The sequence below is a fragment of the Ciona intestinalis genome, chromosome 5, assembly GCF_000224145.3.
Source record: "Ciona intestinalis chromosome 5, KH, whole genome shotgun sequence".
Lineage (NCBI taxonomy): Eukaryota > Metazoa > Chordata > Ascidiacea > Phlebobranchia > Cionidae > Ciona > Ciona intestinalis.
In genome coordinates, this window is record NC_020170.2 from 4,708,244 (window position 1) to 4,725,717 (window position 17,474).

A 17,474-nucleotide genomic window follows, 5' to 3' on the forward strand; every position below is an offset into this window, starting at 1 on the left:
AAAGGCGTCTAAATGTCAATCCTTTCAGATCAGTGTTCCAACTGCCCGAAGATCTCCTTCAGAATTTATTAACATAGTAAAAAAAAGTTCTTTAAAATAACTTTGTATATATTTCCTTTTAATTTATCTTTTATATTTCACAATTCGTATACGTTGGTCAAAAAATGTTCTATTTTCCTGCCCTACCATGTTCTAAACTAGGGCTTTCCAAACTAGGGGGTAAAGAGACAAAATACTACCTACAATATACTATTAAGGGCCTTGGAAAATTTTAGACGATTAAAAGAGGCCGCATGCAAAAGTTTGGGAAGCCCTGTTTTTTGTTCTACCTGTTTAGTAATTTAAAACACTCACAATTTTATTTCTTCCCTTCTGCCCTCTTTGATTAGTCATTTGGTAAGTCTTGTTTTAATGCTTGGTAATCACTTGCATATGAAATTATATGCATGGTGTTATGAACTTATGATGCAACTTTGAAACTTCTATTTAATTCTGCATGTATGATGGGTCAACAGGAATGAGCCAGTACAGTGATTTTCAACCAGTGTGTATACAGTATAAAGTATAACTATGTATAAGTAAATGCTATAAAATAGAAACATGATACTAATAGTTAGTATGTGTATAAATGGCTTATTATTTTACCACATAATTTATTTAAACGAGTTTTTGGCGTAAACTTTCCTTTGTCATTTTTGTACCACATACTTTTTAAGGTAAGAAACTCCTATAAAACATAGTAAACACGGAACGGTTATTATGTTTAATAACTCCTATGTAAACTTTTTTTTATAGTTACATATGCCTTTCTACATATCAGGTAGAAAATCACTGTTCTGTTATATTATATAATTATGCATGAAAATAATTACTATTCACAAAACTTAATGCATTGCTGTGTTACTTGCTTTGGGATTTTCAATACTAATTCAACCTATTTTGGGTTATTTCTTGTAATTAATCATTTTATGTTGTTAAAGTTATGTGCTGTGTGCAACATTGCTACAATCCCTGCCAGTTAAACAGTGGCACTTTTTTTGTCTCTTTGCCCAATTAATTAAGTGTCAGTGATGTAATTAAGTGTATTGCAGTAATAGCTAAAATTCTCCTAATTTTCATTAATAATCTTTTACACTGTATATATATTAAAATACAGCAGAAAATTAAACAAATCCAGTTTAAAATTGTATGCGCCCACCCCCAAAAAAAACCTTAACCATAAGTTGTACACAGTAAATATATATTTCCTAGACTAAGACATTTTCCTTTATAACTAACCCACCTAACCCAAATCTTCCAGCCACGTACGGATCGTCAGTTAAAATACGAGGAGAGGATAATCGATCTGAAGAAGAAGAACACGGAACTTGTAGCGATTGCGAGAAGATTGGAGGAAAAAGCAAAATCCCTGCAAGAGCAAAATGTTAAGGTAGTTCTATTTGTTTTTAGTGTTTCACACATATATATATACAATTTTTCATGTGTTTATACGTTTTTACACTTTTTAAATAGTAGGTTTTTACAAATATATATATATATCAGTTTCACATATACTACCCATTTAAAATTGACATGTAGAACAGCTAAATTGTCAGCCATACATTAAAAAAGAGAGTTAAATATAAGGTAACTTGTAAGCGGGCACGTTGGTATAACGAACACCCGTGTTATTATAGCGACTGTCAATGCCTCCTTAAAAAAAATCATTCAATTTAATTTTTAGAAATCGCAAGATTTACGATCCGTCAACCAAGACCTACAGCAGCAAAAAAGATCTCACCAGCGCCACCGTGTGCGGTGTGAAACTGAACACTCAAGAGCACTTAACGAGTGTGAGACGCAACTACGAACTGCCCAAGCCCAGCTGGCTGATCTTAAGCTTGCCATGAAACAAACACGGAGAGAAAAACTTGTTAAAGTGAGTTGGATTGAAGTTTCGTTGAATGCCTCACATAATGATCTACTATGTATAAGATGTTATTGCTTCTATTTGGATGATGGAACTTAATATATAGTAGGGTGGGGTAAAATGAGACACCTTTAGCACATAATATCCAAATAGCCGCATCGTGTTTTAAACAATTAACAACGGTCTATGGAAGTCGTGAAGATACGGTTTTATAATTCATTGAATGTTCTTTGTTTACTACCAAATGGAAAGAAAAAACTAAACGAAAAAGTGTCACATTTCCCCCCACCCTACTATAATATTCTATTCTACGTGGCTGTGGTCCTGTAGAGTGACTTGAAATTTAAACCTGAGTTTGCACATCACCCGTACATGCAGGAGTTAAATTTTTGTATAAATTCTTACTTTATTATGTACCATTTTCAGAATGCAGGCAACGATAGTGGAGATGAAAATATAATGGTTCAAAAACAACTGGAGATGATGAAACTGCAGAAGCTGGCAGCTGCTGCAAGTAATAAGGTAACGTATATGTTATAATGCGAATTGTTATGTATATGTTGTACAAAATGCAAAAGCGAGTTTGAATAAAAAAGAATCTTTAAATATTAAAAGCGCTATCAAAAATCTGCTGAATTTAGTATGGTGAAAATATTTTTTTATTTATGGTACAATTGATCATTCATACATAATACATTTATACTAAAAATTTGCTATATATATATTTGCTTAAAATAGAATGTTCAGGTATGGCATGTATCTTTAGCATTCTTTAATAAGCTCCTTCATTGTGTTTCCCTTGTGGAATTGTGGCTTAGATATTCCATGTTAAAGCATGTCATGTTAACTTTAATTTGTATTCCCATTTATCTTCATTTTTACTTTAATTAAAATTCAATTCAATGTTAAATTAGTGGTGCATGTTCTACTATGCTCACACCAATCAGTGGGACATCTGCGTTAAAACTTCATAAATAATTAAATTAAAAAAATCATTCTTAATTATATTACACGGTAAAATCAAGCTAACTTGACCGCTCTATTTGTCTGGTAACTCGCAGTGCTAACACAAATTTGAGCTTACTTTAACAAGAATATTTGTATAAAACAAACTTTTTTGTAAAAATAACTTATATTTTTTAGGGCAAATGCTTTAAAAACTTTTAATATTTAGTTCAATTTGTTACGGATATAAAATCTATTTTTCTTACTGTTGTCACTTTACAAAAATTAGTTGTAACTTTTTAGAAAATGCTTTAAAAACTTTTAATATTCAATTCAATTTGTTACGGATATAAAATCTTTCCACCTTTATCACCATTGCCAAGATTTCAACCATTGATAAGATTTTGTTAAAAATCAATATTCATTATTTTTTTCTCAGCTTTATTTATCCATCAGTCTTCCATTAACCAGATGCCTGTCATTAATACGGGTGAAAAAGGGGAAGCAGCGTTAATAAATATTTTATCAGTGTGCTCGTGCCAGTCTGGTCCAGCATAGTTTTCAGCACTTCAATTTGAATGTGAATGTTTGAAAATTTTGTGGTAGTAGTTTAGATGCAAATTTTGTAGTTATGTGTTAAATTTTAGATTTTTTGTAACTTTTAGTTTAAAAATTAAAACGAATTAATAAGGTTTTAAAATATTTTTTTTATTATTTAATTTTTCGTAATTTTCAGTTGCAAAATTAGGATTTTTTTTATAAATTGGTTTTAGTTAAAAAATTTAGGCTAAAATGGTTAAGCGATTCAACTTTTGGTGATTATTGTAGTGCCTCAAAATAATAGGCAAGATTAATTTACATGTTATGTTTGTGTTTCAATACACTAAATATCTTTGCAATAACTGTTTAAACATTTTTGTAACACTAATTTTTACTACAATTCTTTAACAATTACTTAACATATAGTAGGGTGGGGGAAGATAGGACACCTTTGGCACATTATAACCAAATATCCTGATCGTGTTTTAAACAATTAACAACGGTCTATGGGAGCCGTGAGGATAAAGTTTTATAAAAAATCGTTGAATGTTTGTTGACTACAAAATTGGAGGAGAAAATAGATTGAAAAGGTGTCCCATCTTCCCCCACCCCACTATAATAATTATACAAATAAAAAATTTTAAGTAGTGGATTTCTGAAGTCTACATATCTTCCGGTATTGTCAGAGATACGCTAGGTTTAATATCAGATAAGCCGTTGGAAGGTTATTTAAAGATTGACATTTATCTCTCCAGGTTGTGATTCGATCCCTGTCTACTCCGGTCACCGCTCGTCAGAAGATCTTAGAAACCTCGAACCGGAATCTCCGTCGACAAATTTCTTCCTTGGAGGCGGAGTTACAAAATCTCCAGCAGAAGTCCGAAGATCATTCTGGAAACGAGGAGTTAAAAGAAGAAAACAGAGCTTTTCAAGAACAAATATCAGCTTTGGTAAGTTGAGAGTTTTTTTTCGGCTGGGAAAGTTTTTTCGACCTTTGTTAAGTTGTTTGAAATTTGAATTACTTTAGAAATATGGAGTTTGCGAGTATACTATCTTTTTTTAATTGCTACATTTAAAAAAAAAAAATTCATAAAATGATTTTTTTAGAAATATCTTATTCTTTTCAAGCTTTTTTGTAAATTTTGTAATAATCTGAAAAAAAGATTTTATTGCTTGAGGTATCAAACCAAACTTATTAACAAATTTGTGAAATATAAATCTACATGTACAGGAATCTCAACTTGGAGAATCAAAGATTGAAACGAGCGACATCAGTGTTCAATACCAGGAGCTTAAACATCTGCATGAACAGGTTAGTTAAAAGTAATTTTAATACATTTCCAGACCTTTTGTTACTGTCACATTTTGCAAGGTAATCTAATGAGTCAAGCCCTAAATCCTAGGACTCATGCCGAACCAAGAGCAGTATGTGTCTAAGTTCTAGTTAAAAATAGAAAATATGCAAGTTGTTATTACATCATTACAAATTTTGATGACTTACTTAACAGCAACCAATGCAAAAGATGCTCAACCATTTATTTTGCTTAAAATTGGCCTTTTTTTTAAGTTACACCCAAGATTGTGCATCCTAATAAAGTTAAGACAAATTTTGAGTAAGAAATATTAATCACGAAATCAATTCTTTTTGCGCTCCTTGAAATTTACTAACGCAAACAAACAGGAAGTTAAAAAAAGAAAGAAATAAAAAAAACGGAATTTTACAACAAATATTTAGATAACAAACATATATATTTGACGAAACTATAACAGGATTAAAAATAAAAGGCATTTACAAGATTACAGTTTACTTGAGTGAGGGAAAAAGTGCCCATCTTTTCAGCAAAGGTGACATCATGTTTTTTTCACCAAATTTAAAATCTTGAGGTATCACTTAAATAATTTAGATTTTAGGCAGCTATTACTAATGGAATAACATTAGGGGCAATTTGCCAAATTGGAGGTAATGGGTAAAACCAGGCCAAACCATTAAAGTCTAGACGTGCTTTACCCTAAAATATCGCCCTAATGGATATTATAAGCATGGTAATTGGTGAGGCAGCCCAAAAATAAAGTTCATTTCCCTTTTGTCTGAATTTATTTATCTGAGTTTACAGTTTTTTTTATTCAAATTTCATCTGTTTTTATTTTCGATATAAACATGATAGTTTAAAAACTAAAACCATCTTTTAGTGACATGTCATGTTTGTATTTAAAGCGGACCAGAAAACTTGTGTTTTGCATCTAAAAACTGTTTTTATTTTAGCAGTCTATCTGGTAAAAAAATGTAGCGTATTTTCGATGTTTTGTCTGCCATCTGGCAAGACTTCATCAGGGAATGTATTTACACACTCTGTTTTTTTACCAAATGGACAGCTAAAAGATTATTTACATTATGCCTGGTAGCAGAAGTAACATAATATAACTATATTTTATAACACAGTTACAGTGGGAGTATAATACAGTACATGGACAACTAGCTGTTGCAATTCAAGAGCGAGATAAAGCAGTTCAACAGTGCAGAGAATTCTCTTCTACCATTACTGATATGGAGACAACAATAAAGTGAGTGAATTATAATTTTTTAATTATTTTTTAATATAACACAGCATGGCACGCCCATGGTACTTAAGATTTATGCCAGAGTTTGGCCGTTACTCCGGCACCCAACAGCGTGAAAACCTATTTGGTGACTACTTGGTAGGAACAATTTTACCAAGTACACATATGTCTATCATGATCGAGCATCAAACCCAGTAGCCTTCTGTAATGAATCAATCGCCAAACCACCAAGTCAAGACCTATTTTCAACTTAAACTGACAATGAAACAAAAGTTCTATGGTGTAACAGCCTATGTTTGTCCATAGATTTTAATACATGTAAAAATACCATAAAAAAAATTTCTGTGTAACAACATCATAAAAACATAACCTTGTTAAACTGAAAATTTTGCTTTAACCATACCAAAAAGTAGGAGAATGTCAGATATTGATCTTCAATTTATCTAATTGTGGCAACATACACATATTTAATAGCATTACAATGAATAATTCAGTGGTGAAAATGTTAAATTTAACCTTGTTTTTGTAAATTTCAGTTCCTATAAGACTAGTAGGGACAAAGTTGAAATGTTTTTTAAGGGTATTGGAGCAATCCTGGCCCAAATCTTAGGCCCAATGGGGTGTCACGTTGCAGGACCTTACCCATGAGGAATAGTAGATTTCTTTTTTTAATATAAATGGCCCATTCTGTAGCCAAAATCAGAATTGGCCAACAACTCTGGCCTAATTCCTAGGTGGCATGCCATGCTGTAGGACCTCACATAGAATGGAATAGAATAAACATTAAAAATGTTATTACTTTATATTTAAAACTGTTTTTATGTATTTATTATTTTATATCTGCTATTAATAGCAGATGTATATACCGCATTGGGAGTATTTGGTGGATAAATTTATATTTTATGACTTCAGCTTATTGCTGATGTTGTTTTAACAAGTTTATGGCTCTAAGCTTCATTTATTACAAAGGCTTTATTGTGTGTTCTCCATGGGTGGCATGGGGAAGGAATTTTTTTGTTGGTTCTAAAACTCAGTCTAAACAACTACTCAGCTCAGTTTAGAAAGTAGAGTTATTGACTTTAAACTTTTGGCAAATCAGTCTTTAAAATATTGATTTTAACGTGATTTATATTTTGTGAGTCTTAATCAATTGAATGTCTCTGCATAGTAAGGATATACTTTATCAATACATTTATCTTTCAGTTATGTATAGTTTCCCTGTTTGATGAATTGGCTACCTATGCCCTGTTCAAATATTTATATCTGCCTATCTTGTTTTTTCCACATTGTTTTTCACTTTTTTACTTTTTTATTGTTTAGCATTTTGGTATTATAAATGGCTTTTGGAAAAATATATAGGCTACATTTAGGTTTAACATAGTTTTTTTTTACAAAATGTATTCTTATTCCCATTTTACGAAAACAAAATGTAAAAATATAAATATATATATATATATATAATTTTTTTTTCAATTTTACATAGATAGAAAACTATTTTTTTTAGAAATTTTGACAAAACTCGAGAATCGTTTAAATCTCTGCAATCACAACACATGGAATCTCAACAGCATCACCTAGTGGAAGTTCGTAATTTAAAGTCCGAGCATGATTCTGTCGTAGCAGACTACCAACAAACTTTACAACATTTACAGGTCAGTTTTTTTGCAATATGAATATAATAAAGTTTATTTGATGTACAGCTTTACGAAATCTTGGATTCGCAAAAACAATTTTTATGATGACAAATAAAATAATTTTTTATGCAAAAAAAAGTGTATACAACCATGTTGGCATAACTCCGTAACTTCAAATCATTTACCATTAGATTTTTAAAAAGAGTAACCCCCTGGGTGTTGGGGCATTTGGCCAACTCTGGCCTAAATCTCAGGTCCAATGGTGTGCCATGCTGTAGGACCTACCCACTTAAAATAGAAATGTGATACTTTTGGTATCTTTATTTTTTTAATCCTTTTTTTTATTTTTTTAATGTGTTTTTTAGTCCAAAGTGAATGAGTTGGAAGCTCAATGCAGAGAACAAGACATGAATAATAAGAACATGAAGCAACAAATATCTCAACTTATCCAGTGGTCACGTGAAAAAGATTCTCACTCCCCTAATGCTAATCGTGGTGAGTCTCTTTGCGTGAATAAGCGTGAAAATAACAGCTTATGTTTTGCATTTAGATAATTAGTGATATGCGTATATGTTGTTACCACCAGGTGTATTATAATTGTGAAAGTTTTCTTCTGGGTATTTTGTTTTTTTGTGTTAAAGGACTGGTGTTCCCAAGTTTTCTATCGATGGTGACCTTTTAAACAATTTTGGACCAAAAAATTCTACCAAAAAACTTTTAATGTATATATATATATATATAACATATGTATGAATTTTATAGCCAAACTTTTAAACCACAGTGGCCTTTAAAGGATATAAATATATGCTGTTCTGCTTTTAAAAATATTAAAGTCATGCCTTATGCATGCTTAAGCTGCTTATGCATACTTTAGATCCATATGGAATATGGCAAAAGGATCATACTCAGGTTTTTTTATAAAACTTGAAGATCTAGATATAATCTTCCTAAAAGTCACACCTTTTGTGTGTAGGTGGAAATATAGAATTGGAAAAAAAACATAATTAAAAAAGTGGGTTTTGACTGAAATACAAATTTATCAGGCATTATAAAGTGATTTCGAAAATTGATATTTAATTGAATTTAATATATATATATAAAATAAAGTATATATACATATATTTAACTAAATTTTATTACTTTTAAAAAAAAATACTTAATTATATTTTACTACCTTTGAAACAATTTTCTTAAAAAAAACAATTTAAAAACAGAATTGTGTTTTTCGTTTTTTGGTTTCACCAGATTTGAACCAAACAGAATAGATTTGTTTAAAAACAACTTGACCTTTATGTTAAATGTAAATCAATATTAAATGTACAATTTATTGATTTATTTCTGCCATTTTTAATACGGTGTGAATTTAGTTGAATCTTGTAAGCCACCCAAACAGATGGTGACTTCTATGCAAATAGGTTTCTAATTATTAATAATAAAGGAATGAGATTGTGGTCACCTTTCGTTTCTGCTATATCTCCGCAACTGAATGGTTGGAGTATATAACACCAGTTGGTTTTTGGAGTATATAACACCACTCAGGATTTATATCCAAACTATAATTTAGTAAAAAAACATTATTTTTTTGTATATAGGTATATAATTATGTCTTTTTCTAAAATGTCTGTTTTGTTCTAACTTTTATGTTCTTTTTGTTGTTTTTACTTTGTTGATAAGTTTTGTTTTTTTTTTCAGCAGAAAACCGAAACAACAACAACATGATCCAGCACCCCGTGCACCGTCGCACGCCCTCGCAAGATAGCCGAGCATCCGACAGTGTCGCGTCACATCACAGTCATCAAGATTTGGCACAAGGAAAACTCAGGATGGTACCACAAGGTAGGAGAGTGGATTACTGAGATATAATCTATTCGTGGATGGTATTAAATCTATTTCTGTTTTCTTTTTTTTGTGCGTAATTTTTTTTAAATTGATTTGTTGTAAGTGATTTTTTGAAAAGTTATTTGGGAGTAATTATTTTTAATATATTATTTTAAACATCAAGCTCTGTATAAAATTTAAAATGAAGCAAAACTTTGTGTAAACCAAACAAAAGCAGTGATAAATTTCTCAAGTTTTATATTAAATGTTACTTTTGCCCCAAATTTTCTATTTTTTTATTTCATGTTTGGCGCCGTACAGCAGCATAAAAATGTTAGAAAACATGTTTAGATTAATTAGTCAAAGTAGTAGAGCAATGGTTTATATTTAAAGTTTGTATAGTGCATCATTCCTTACCGGTTTAACACACCTGGGAATTGGAAACGACGACGTTTTTTATGTTTAATTATTCATTAGTATAAATATTAATGCAAAAAAAAGCTGCTTGGTTTTACCACGATGCAATTTTAGACCTTGGTGTCTCATTTATTTTGAACCACGTGCATTACCCACAAGAGTCAATTACAAATCCTGGCGGCATTTATTGATTTTTCCGTGACTGTCAAGCCGTTGCCTATTCCTGCCTGTGCAGAACGCTATTGCCTAATCGGGTGTAAGGATGCCAGGAGATGATTAAGTTTTAGGGAACTTGTTGTGGTTGTGTAATTATGTTACACCATTAGCTTAGAAGGTCGAGGCTTAGTGTAGGGTGGCAGCTAATATAGACATGCATAGTTGGAGTTATAGGAAAATTTAGACATACAATATAGACATACATAGGTACATTACTCGCTGTGAACATTGTGTAACATTTGCAGAAGAAGTTTATAGATTAAGGATTAAATGTCAGACTATATAAGGTGTATGAAATATTGTTTTTACCTTGTCCTATAATATGTCCTATCAATATGGTTTTAGTATTGGAAATGTGTCCATTATGAAATGTAGTATAAGTTATAGATTTTACAAAGATTGGAATACAAAAAGGTGTTCAGTAGTAATACATGTATAAAATACTGTGTTTCGTAAAACATCAAATCAGTGCAGTAATGATTGAGTTTTAAAGGGAGACTATTCCTATTAAAAGATTGTAGCTATTTTCGTCTAATATTCTTGTTGCTAAATAGATTCTAATGAGCTTTGCTGTACACAATAATATAGTTAGAAAAACCATGTTGAACAATTTCCAACTGAAGTCAACTTAAACAAATCATAAAATTGTTGCGTGTTTAATAACAGGTTGTTTTGAGCGCTTTATGTATGACTGATTAAAATTTGACCTTTGATTGACTGAGGTCGTGATCTTTACACTTGAAATTCCAGTTACTACGACAGACGACACAGAGATTGAAGATTTCTATGAAGATGAGATTTTGCCACAAAGCTGTGACAAAGTGCATCGCAGTGAAATGATCGCTAGCGGAAGTTTGAAAGTTTTTATAGCAAAATACACATATAATCCACAAGAGGGGCCCAACGAGCACCCGGAGGCAGAGCTCCCACTTGTGGCGGGGGATTACGTCTATGTGTGCGGGGAAATTGACGAAGATGGATTTTTTGAAGGTGAGAAAATTTATTGTGTTTTAGTTACAGTACCTACTTTGTATGAGTGAAATGCTTGAGAACCTAGGATTTAGTTCATTGGAACTAATGAAATTTTAATTGTTCTTCCACCCCATTTAAACTTTGAAGAAATATGTTTGGCATCAATTTTTCCATGAATAAATTTGGACCCCTTAAAATTGTATTCAGGTGAATTAATGAGTGGACAACGTGGCCTCGTACCTTCAAACTTTCTTGAACCTGTTCCGGATGATCGGTTATTACCTCATTGTGATGCAAGAATGCTCAGTTCAGGACATTCAAATGATAAACACAGGTAAGATTTAGTATTTTTTAATGATCTAAAGCTATACTCCTGCTCCTTGGGGAAGATATTTATTGGCAATTTCTGTGACCCAGTGATCTCTAATGTGTTCTCGCATTCCCAATAATATGTTTATAAAATCTTTTTTACAAAGTTACATACATGGTAACTCGTAAGCTGGCATGAGGTGTATGAACATCCATGCTATAAAGACTGTCGTTTTCCGGCCACACGAGGATAAAGCAAGTTACATTCACTATCATAATAATGCTTTTATATTTAGATCTGTTGAATCAGAGTTGAGCCACAGTTACTGCAGTAGTGTGACAACCAATAGTTGTGATCTTGAATCAAGTGATGTCACTGACTGCCATTCCATTAACTCGAGTGTACTCCCTTACCCACGAAAATTACGAGTTGACAAGAAATTATCTCACAGTCTTATTATAGGTGGGTGGGTTGGGTATTTAAATTTAAAAATGGAACGCTAGTTTTATTTTAGCAATGTACATTTAGTTTGCATTACTATATTATTGCTCATTGTTCTGTTTTTTATTAGACTAGTTTTTAGGACATTGTATGCAAAAAGAGTAAACCTTTATATATATATATATAAAGCAAATTAAAAATGGTTCATAAAGTTACAAACTAACAATTAAAAAAAGACATTTTTTAAAAAGCTGGGTATTTCACTGTTTGTAAAATAGTAGTACTACCAATGTAAAACTATATAAAGATTTAGAATATAGTACAGTGTGGGGTGACATGTCACTTTTAGCTCATTATATCCAAATGCCTTGATTGTGTTTTTCGTGTATTAAACAATCAACAATGGTATACAGGAGTCATGAAAATAAAGTTTTATAATTCTTTAAATGTTTTTTGCTTACCACCAAATGGGACAAGAAAATAGAATGAAAAGATGTCCCATCTTACCCCATCCTTATATATATTGTGTGCCTCTTCACTTTTAGGTTGGGTTGTCCCGAAACTTGACAATGATGAAATAGTAGAGGATTATCATATACTGGTGGATGGAAGGTTGGCTACTGTGGTTAGTGGGAACAAGAGCAAAGCAGTGGTGGAGAACATTTATTATAACAAGGTATGTTTATTATATACAATGTTTATTACATATGCTATAATAGGAATATTTATTTTATATGGTATAGAAAGAATATTAATAATACTATTATTACAAGCTATTTGGGGAAACTGTGATGAATTCTGTGAATCTTTGAATCTTATAGCATTTGTTCTTAATACTTAGTTTTTAGCTAGTCACTAAGCATGAGGAATGAAATTGTAATATGTTAAAGTTATATAATTCACCCATGTAAGGACACCAAGTTATAGTTGGTCTTGGTTGAGTTAAACTTTTATACAGCTGTAAACGCAGCTTTTTGCAACTGACCAGAAAATAAGTTCTTTATTATTTATTATTTCAAACATTTTAGTTAATTCTAAAACCATCTTCAGTAGAGTAAGAATTTAAATAGTTACATTTATTTGCAGCAAAAATACTGCATAAGTGTTTGTGCGGTCACGGGTCACCGACGATCTGACCCCATGCATTGTTTCCTATATTATGGACACGGTTCAGCGCATAACAAGATCAATAATGTCCGAGTCGACTATCTAGGGACATCTAGTGCTCGTTTGTCATGGACCCCGACGCGCAGCAACGTACAACATGTTATTTCTATTGGACAAGTAACAAGCAGTGTTACCAGGTAAAATTTAAAAAAGTATTTCTATATTTTTGTAAAAAAATTGTGTTTTCATGTTTTTTGGTAAAGCGCATGTTTGGGTTGTATTTAAAGTGTTTATTTATATTTAAAAACCATTTAAAACAGTGGTCGAAAGGCTTTACACAGTCCTATTGTTCTAAATCATGGTTTTAAAGTAAAACAATAGGGGACAAAGTTTAGGCAAGTACAGTTAGCCTAAAAAGTTTTACTTTTCTAAATATCAATTATAAAGACTAATACTTTCCAATCAATAATGTTTTTCTCTTTATATAAAGTACATAGGTAATAGCTTAGTGTATACTGACATAATGCTAAATTAATACTAAGTTTAAACTAGTATTGCAGCCTTCTATTTTACGTTTAGTTATATATTGATAGTAAACTCTCACAACTGTGTATATATATATATATATGTATTTTTTTTATTTTTTTTTTTAATCAATTTATTTTTTTTTTTTTAAACAGATTAAGCCAATACCAGCGTCAGATAATCGTTACCCCTCCATTATACGAACACACCATACATGGATTGAAGATCGGTGCTATGTATGAAGTTGTTGTGAGTATGAAAACTAATAAACAATCGGATGAAGCTGCAGGCTCTGATCCTATCAGGTGAGTTTGGGTTGTTTTTATACAAAAATCAGAGTTTGAGATAGTTGTTTTGGTGTAAAAAATGTAAATTATAAATAAAAAATCAGTTTAAGATGGTTACACTGGTTTAAAAAACCTAAGCCAAAATATGTTTATATTTTGTCAGGTAGCAGAATAAATAATGTATGGGCCTAATCTAACTTTTTATTAAAGAATTTTTACATATATTTTATTTCTATTTTTAGATTTACTACCAACACTGTGGAACCCCCAAGTGCACCATCAAGTGTTAAAATATCGCTCAAGTCCGAGAGTATTATCGAAGTATCATGGACTTCTGGTATGTTGCTTTTAAATATTAATCTATTTTTATTTTCAAAACGTCTTATTTTTAACAGATGATTTTGATGACATCAGCAATTATTTTGTGTTCATGAATGGAATCAAAATTGCTGAGTCAGCGAATGATTATTGTGAGATATCTATGAAAAGTGTGTTTAGAATTCTCCCGCAAATTGGGTACGATGTGAACCGCATACGCTCGCCAAGCTATTCTCCATTCATAGAAATAACATTACAAGGAAAGTCATCAAGTGGCGTTTTCTCTGATATTTCCGAACCCACAATTTTCCCAGAAAGTTTCATCGAAAAGCTCCTCCAGCTGCCTCTGGTGACAGGAACCTCCCCAAAAACTCGCAGAAAGACGAAACGCGAACTTTACGACGAACCCCCCCACCCGGTGGTGCCTTCTATAGAAATAACGCATGACACGAGCAGCGATGATGAAAACAACCACAGGAGGCGCTTTCGAGAGAAAGAATCAGCGAAAAAATCGTCACAAAATCGAGAAATCCCTTCCGACCCACGTTCAGCTACTATTGACCCCTCGTTTTTTTCCCGAGAATCCCCGGCAGTGAGCCGCCTTGCACGCCGACGTGTCCACTCTGACGACGACTCGTGCTCTTCATCCTCAACGAGCTCGCTTAACCGTAGACAGCCGGTGGAAGGTTGGGAGAAACGACCCACATTCCAAGTTGGGGGGAGGACGGTGAAAAGTCACCAACCCAGAAGCGAGGACAAATTTTCAGGTTGATTTGTTTTTGTTACAATTAGTTTTTTTAGATTTTTGTTATAAATAGCTAAATTTTAATTTTGTTTTAAATATTATATATAAAATGGTTTTTAACCGATTATTTTATTTTATGTCATAGACAAAGACTCTGCAAGTAATTTAAGCCCAGTATCTCGCCGAACGAGGTCAGTGCAGGATAAACGACTCGTACAAAGTAGCACACTTAGTAGTCAAAGTGGACCAGATTCTATTACTGAGGTACATTGGGTTAAATTATGTTCTACTATGTTTTGGTGAAGTCTTATACTGTGGCCTGGGATTTTAGTGTTTTTGTCCATTAGTTTCTTTTATGATTAATTTGACTATAGGAATTTTCTATGAAAAAATATAAAAATGGTATGACTTTTTTAAATTTTTTATTTTTGCAAAATTTTTGATTAAATTTTCAATTGGTGATAAAATATTTAAAAAGTTTGTAATCAAATAATCAATACTGTACTCTGCACCTGTAGCACGGTAATTTTATCAAAAACTCATTCACAGATTTTATTCATGGTTGTCTCGTTAGATTATTGAATTTTATTTATTTTAAAATCATTGATTTATTCATTCCTTCTGATTTCCCATGACTAAAAAATGTGAATTTTATTTTATTGATTTTTTCACCAATGGTGTCCCTATACCTCTAATTGAAGTTGTAACATTTTTTAGCTTGATATTTCTGACTCTCGTGTCAGTCTGTATGTGGCACTGTATGACTACAACCCCTACACCATGTCACCAAACCAAGACTGCTTACAAGATGAGTTATCTTTCACCGAAGGACAACTAATCAAGGTGTGAATTATATATCAACTCTTATATGTCTGTATTGACATTTTAGCGCCATTGCAAACTGGTTAGTGCAGATGCCTGTCGCCAAGAGGATACGGGCTTGGGCTGTATGCGCTACCATTGTGGCGGTATGCGTCCTTAAGCAAGACACTTAACGGCAATTGCTCTAAATTAGTGGGCCCTTATGGGCTGCCTAAATTGTCTGCCATATATTTCATTCAATTCACAAATAATGTTTGAAAAAAATGTTTTTTAGCTTTTTATTTATTTTGGTGACCTTTAAAGTGTGATTTTCTATTCTTTTTCTATTTTTCTTTTAAAACGATTTTTGTGGAAAATATTCGATAGTTAGTGGGTTTGCGAGTTCATATTAAAACTGTTGTAACATCAATAGTTTAATTTTTTCTCAGGTTTACGGTGAAAAAGACGCTGATGGGTTTTATATGGGCGAAAAACATAATGGTAAACGTGGGTATGTCCCGTGTAACATGGTATCAGAAGTTCAGGTCAGTATATTTTCTGCTGTTTTGTTGTTTTATAATTTTTACTCGGATAAATTTTTGGGGGCTTTTTGGTAACAATTTTGAGTTTTGCCTGGTTTTATTTTTTGTATTTTTTTGTTTTAAAAGATTTTTATCAAACAATGACACAGGTTGATGACTACACGATGTTGGAAGAGTTATTTGATCGAGGACATCTTCCATCTGTGTCCTCTGATCATCGTACATCAAGTCATAATGATCAGTTGTCAGATCACAATGGATCAGGTAGAAACAAAGTTTAGAAAAAGTTTGATAGAAAAATGTTTTAACACAGTATGTAAAAAATGCATTTTAGAAAAGAAAACATTTTGAAACTTTTTTATTTTCTTAAGAATTATTCATTTTTTTTTTAACAGCGGATCTCCTCACACAAGATGGTGCCCCTGAGCTGAGTTCAGAGTTGCTCCCTGTAGCGCCACCTAACAGTGATGTGAAATTATACGTGGCTCTCTTCGACTACGATCCGAAAGAGTCCTCGCCAAATATTGATGCGGAAGCAGAACTTTCGTTCGCGAGCGGCGACCTCATCCATGTTCATGGGGTCATGGATGAAGACGGGTTTTTCAGGGTAAATTTTTTAATTTTTATATAAACTTAATTTCGTTCATTTGAAAATTATTAAATGGTCAGCGGGTTAAATTAACTTTTTACAAATTATTATCAAAAAAAATTCTTATCAGAAGTTTGTTACTAAAATTTTGTCAAGTTTTATTTCCTACCAGGGTGAGAGAAATGGTTGCTTTGGGTTGGTTCCCTCTAACTTTCTTGAAGAAGTGACTGAGAATACGGGATCTAACCACCTCAAACCGGAGATGAATGGATACAGCGCACCAGTGCCCACTATATCTGCTGAAACCATGACAGAGGCAACCGTTATCAACAATCCACCAAAAGTTGAACCATCTAGTGTTACTTCAACCAGTAGTACTACAAGTTCTGTTAAGTCAGATGGTGTAAGTAGACTGTTCATAGTAATAGGCTAACTTTGGCTTAAGTCTTAAGTCCGATGGCGAGCCATACCATTACAGCTCACCAATGGTATAGTATAGGGTGCTTGCTGCTTGGCAACTTTTGTCTAAAGAGTGAGATCCTACAGTGTGATATGCCTTGAGCCCAATCTGAGGTTCCATGGCGTGCCACACCGTAGGACCTATAGAATGGAGTAATGGGCCATCTGCCTGAAGATTGCTACAAAATATTGCTTAGGCTTTAAACTGGTATTCTTATTTTGGTCTCTGCTGGCTACAATTTACCACTTATTTAATTATACAAAACTGACATTGTTTTTAATTTATCTTTATTTATTTTCAGAGCAAACGCAAAGGAATTTTCTCCAAAGGAAAACAGCT

At 32.3% G+C, this 17,474-nt stretch overlaps 1 protein-coding gene across 1 annotated transcript in view; it reads left to right on the forward strand.

Annotated features, from left to right (window-relative positions):
• The window catches only part of LOC100184290 (peripheral-type benzodiazepine receptor-associated protein 1), a gene marked incomplete in the record, with an annotated part of 33,188 nt that overhangs the window by 15,188 nt on the left and 526 nt on the right, over positions 1–17,474 (forward strand). The window contains 26 exon segments of the mRNA XM_009860393.3: positions 390–396; positions 516–544; positions 1,301–1,429; positions 1,724–1,918; positions 2,336–2,431; positions 4,150–4,344; positions 4,626–4,706; positions 5,835–5,956; positions 7,458–7,605; positions 7,953–8,082; positions 9,280–9,423; positions 10,789–11,028; positions 11,218–11,344; positions 11,616–11,782; positions 12,307–12,437; positions 12,848–13,065; positions 13,549–13,698; positions 13,923–14,017; positions 14,076–14,765; positions 14,889–15,007; positions 15,461–15,586; positions 15,994–16,089; positions 16,236–16,350; positions 16,482–16,693; positions 16,848–17,078; positions 17,437–17,474. Of these exon segments, the coding sequence (XP_009858695.3) occupies positions 390–396; positions 516–544; positions 1,301–1,429; positions 1,724–1,918; positions 2,336–2,431; positions 4,150–4,344; positions 4,626–4,706; positions 5,835–5,956; positions 7,458–7,605; positions 7,953–8,082; positions 9,280–9,423; positions 10,789–11,028; positions 11,218–11,344; positions 11,616–11,782; positions 12,307–12,437; positions 12,848–13,065; positions 13,549–13,698; positions 13,923–14,017; positions 14,076–14,765; positions 14,889–15,007; positions 15,461–15,586; positions 15,994–16,089; positions 16,236–16,350; positions 16,482–16,693; positions 16,848–17,078; positions 17,437–17,474 (4,031 nt within the window).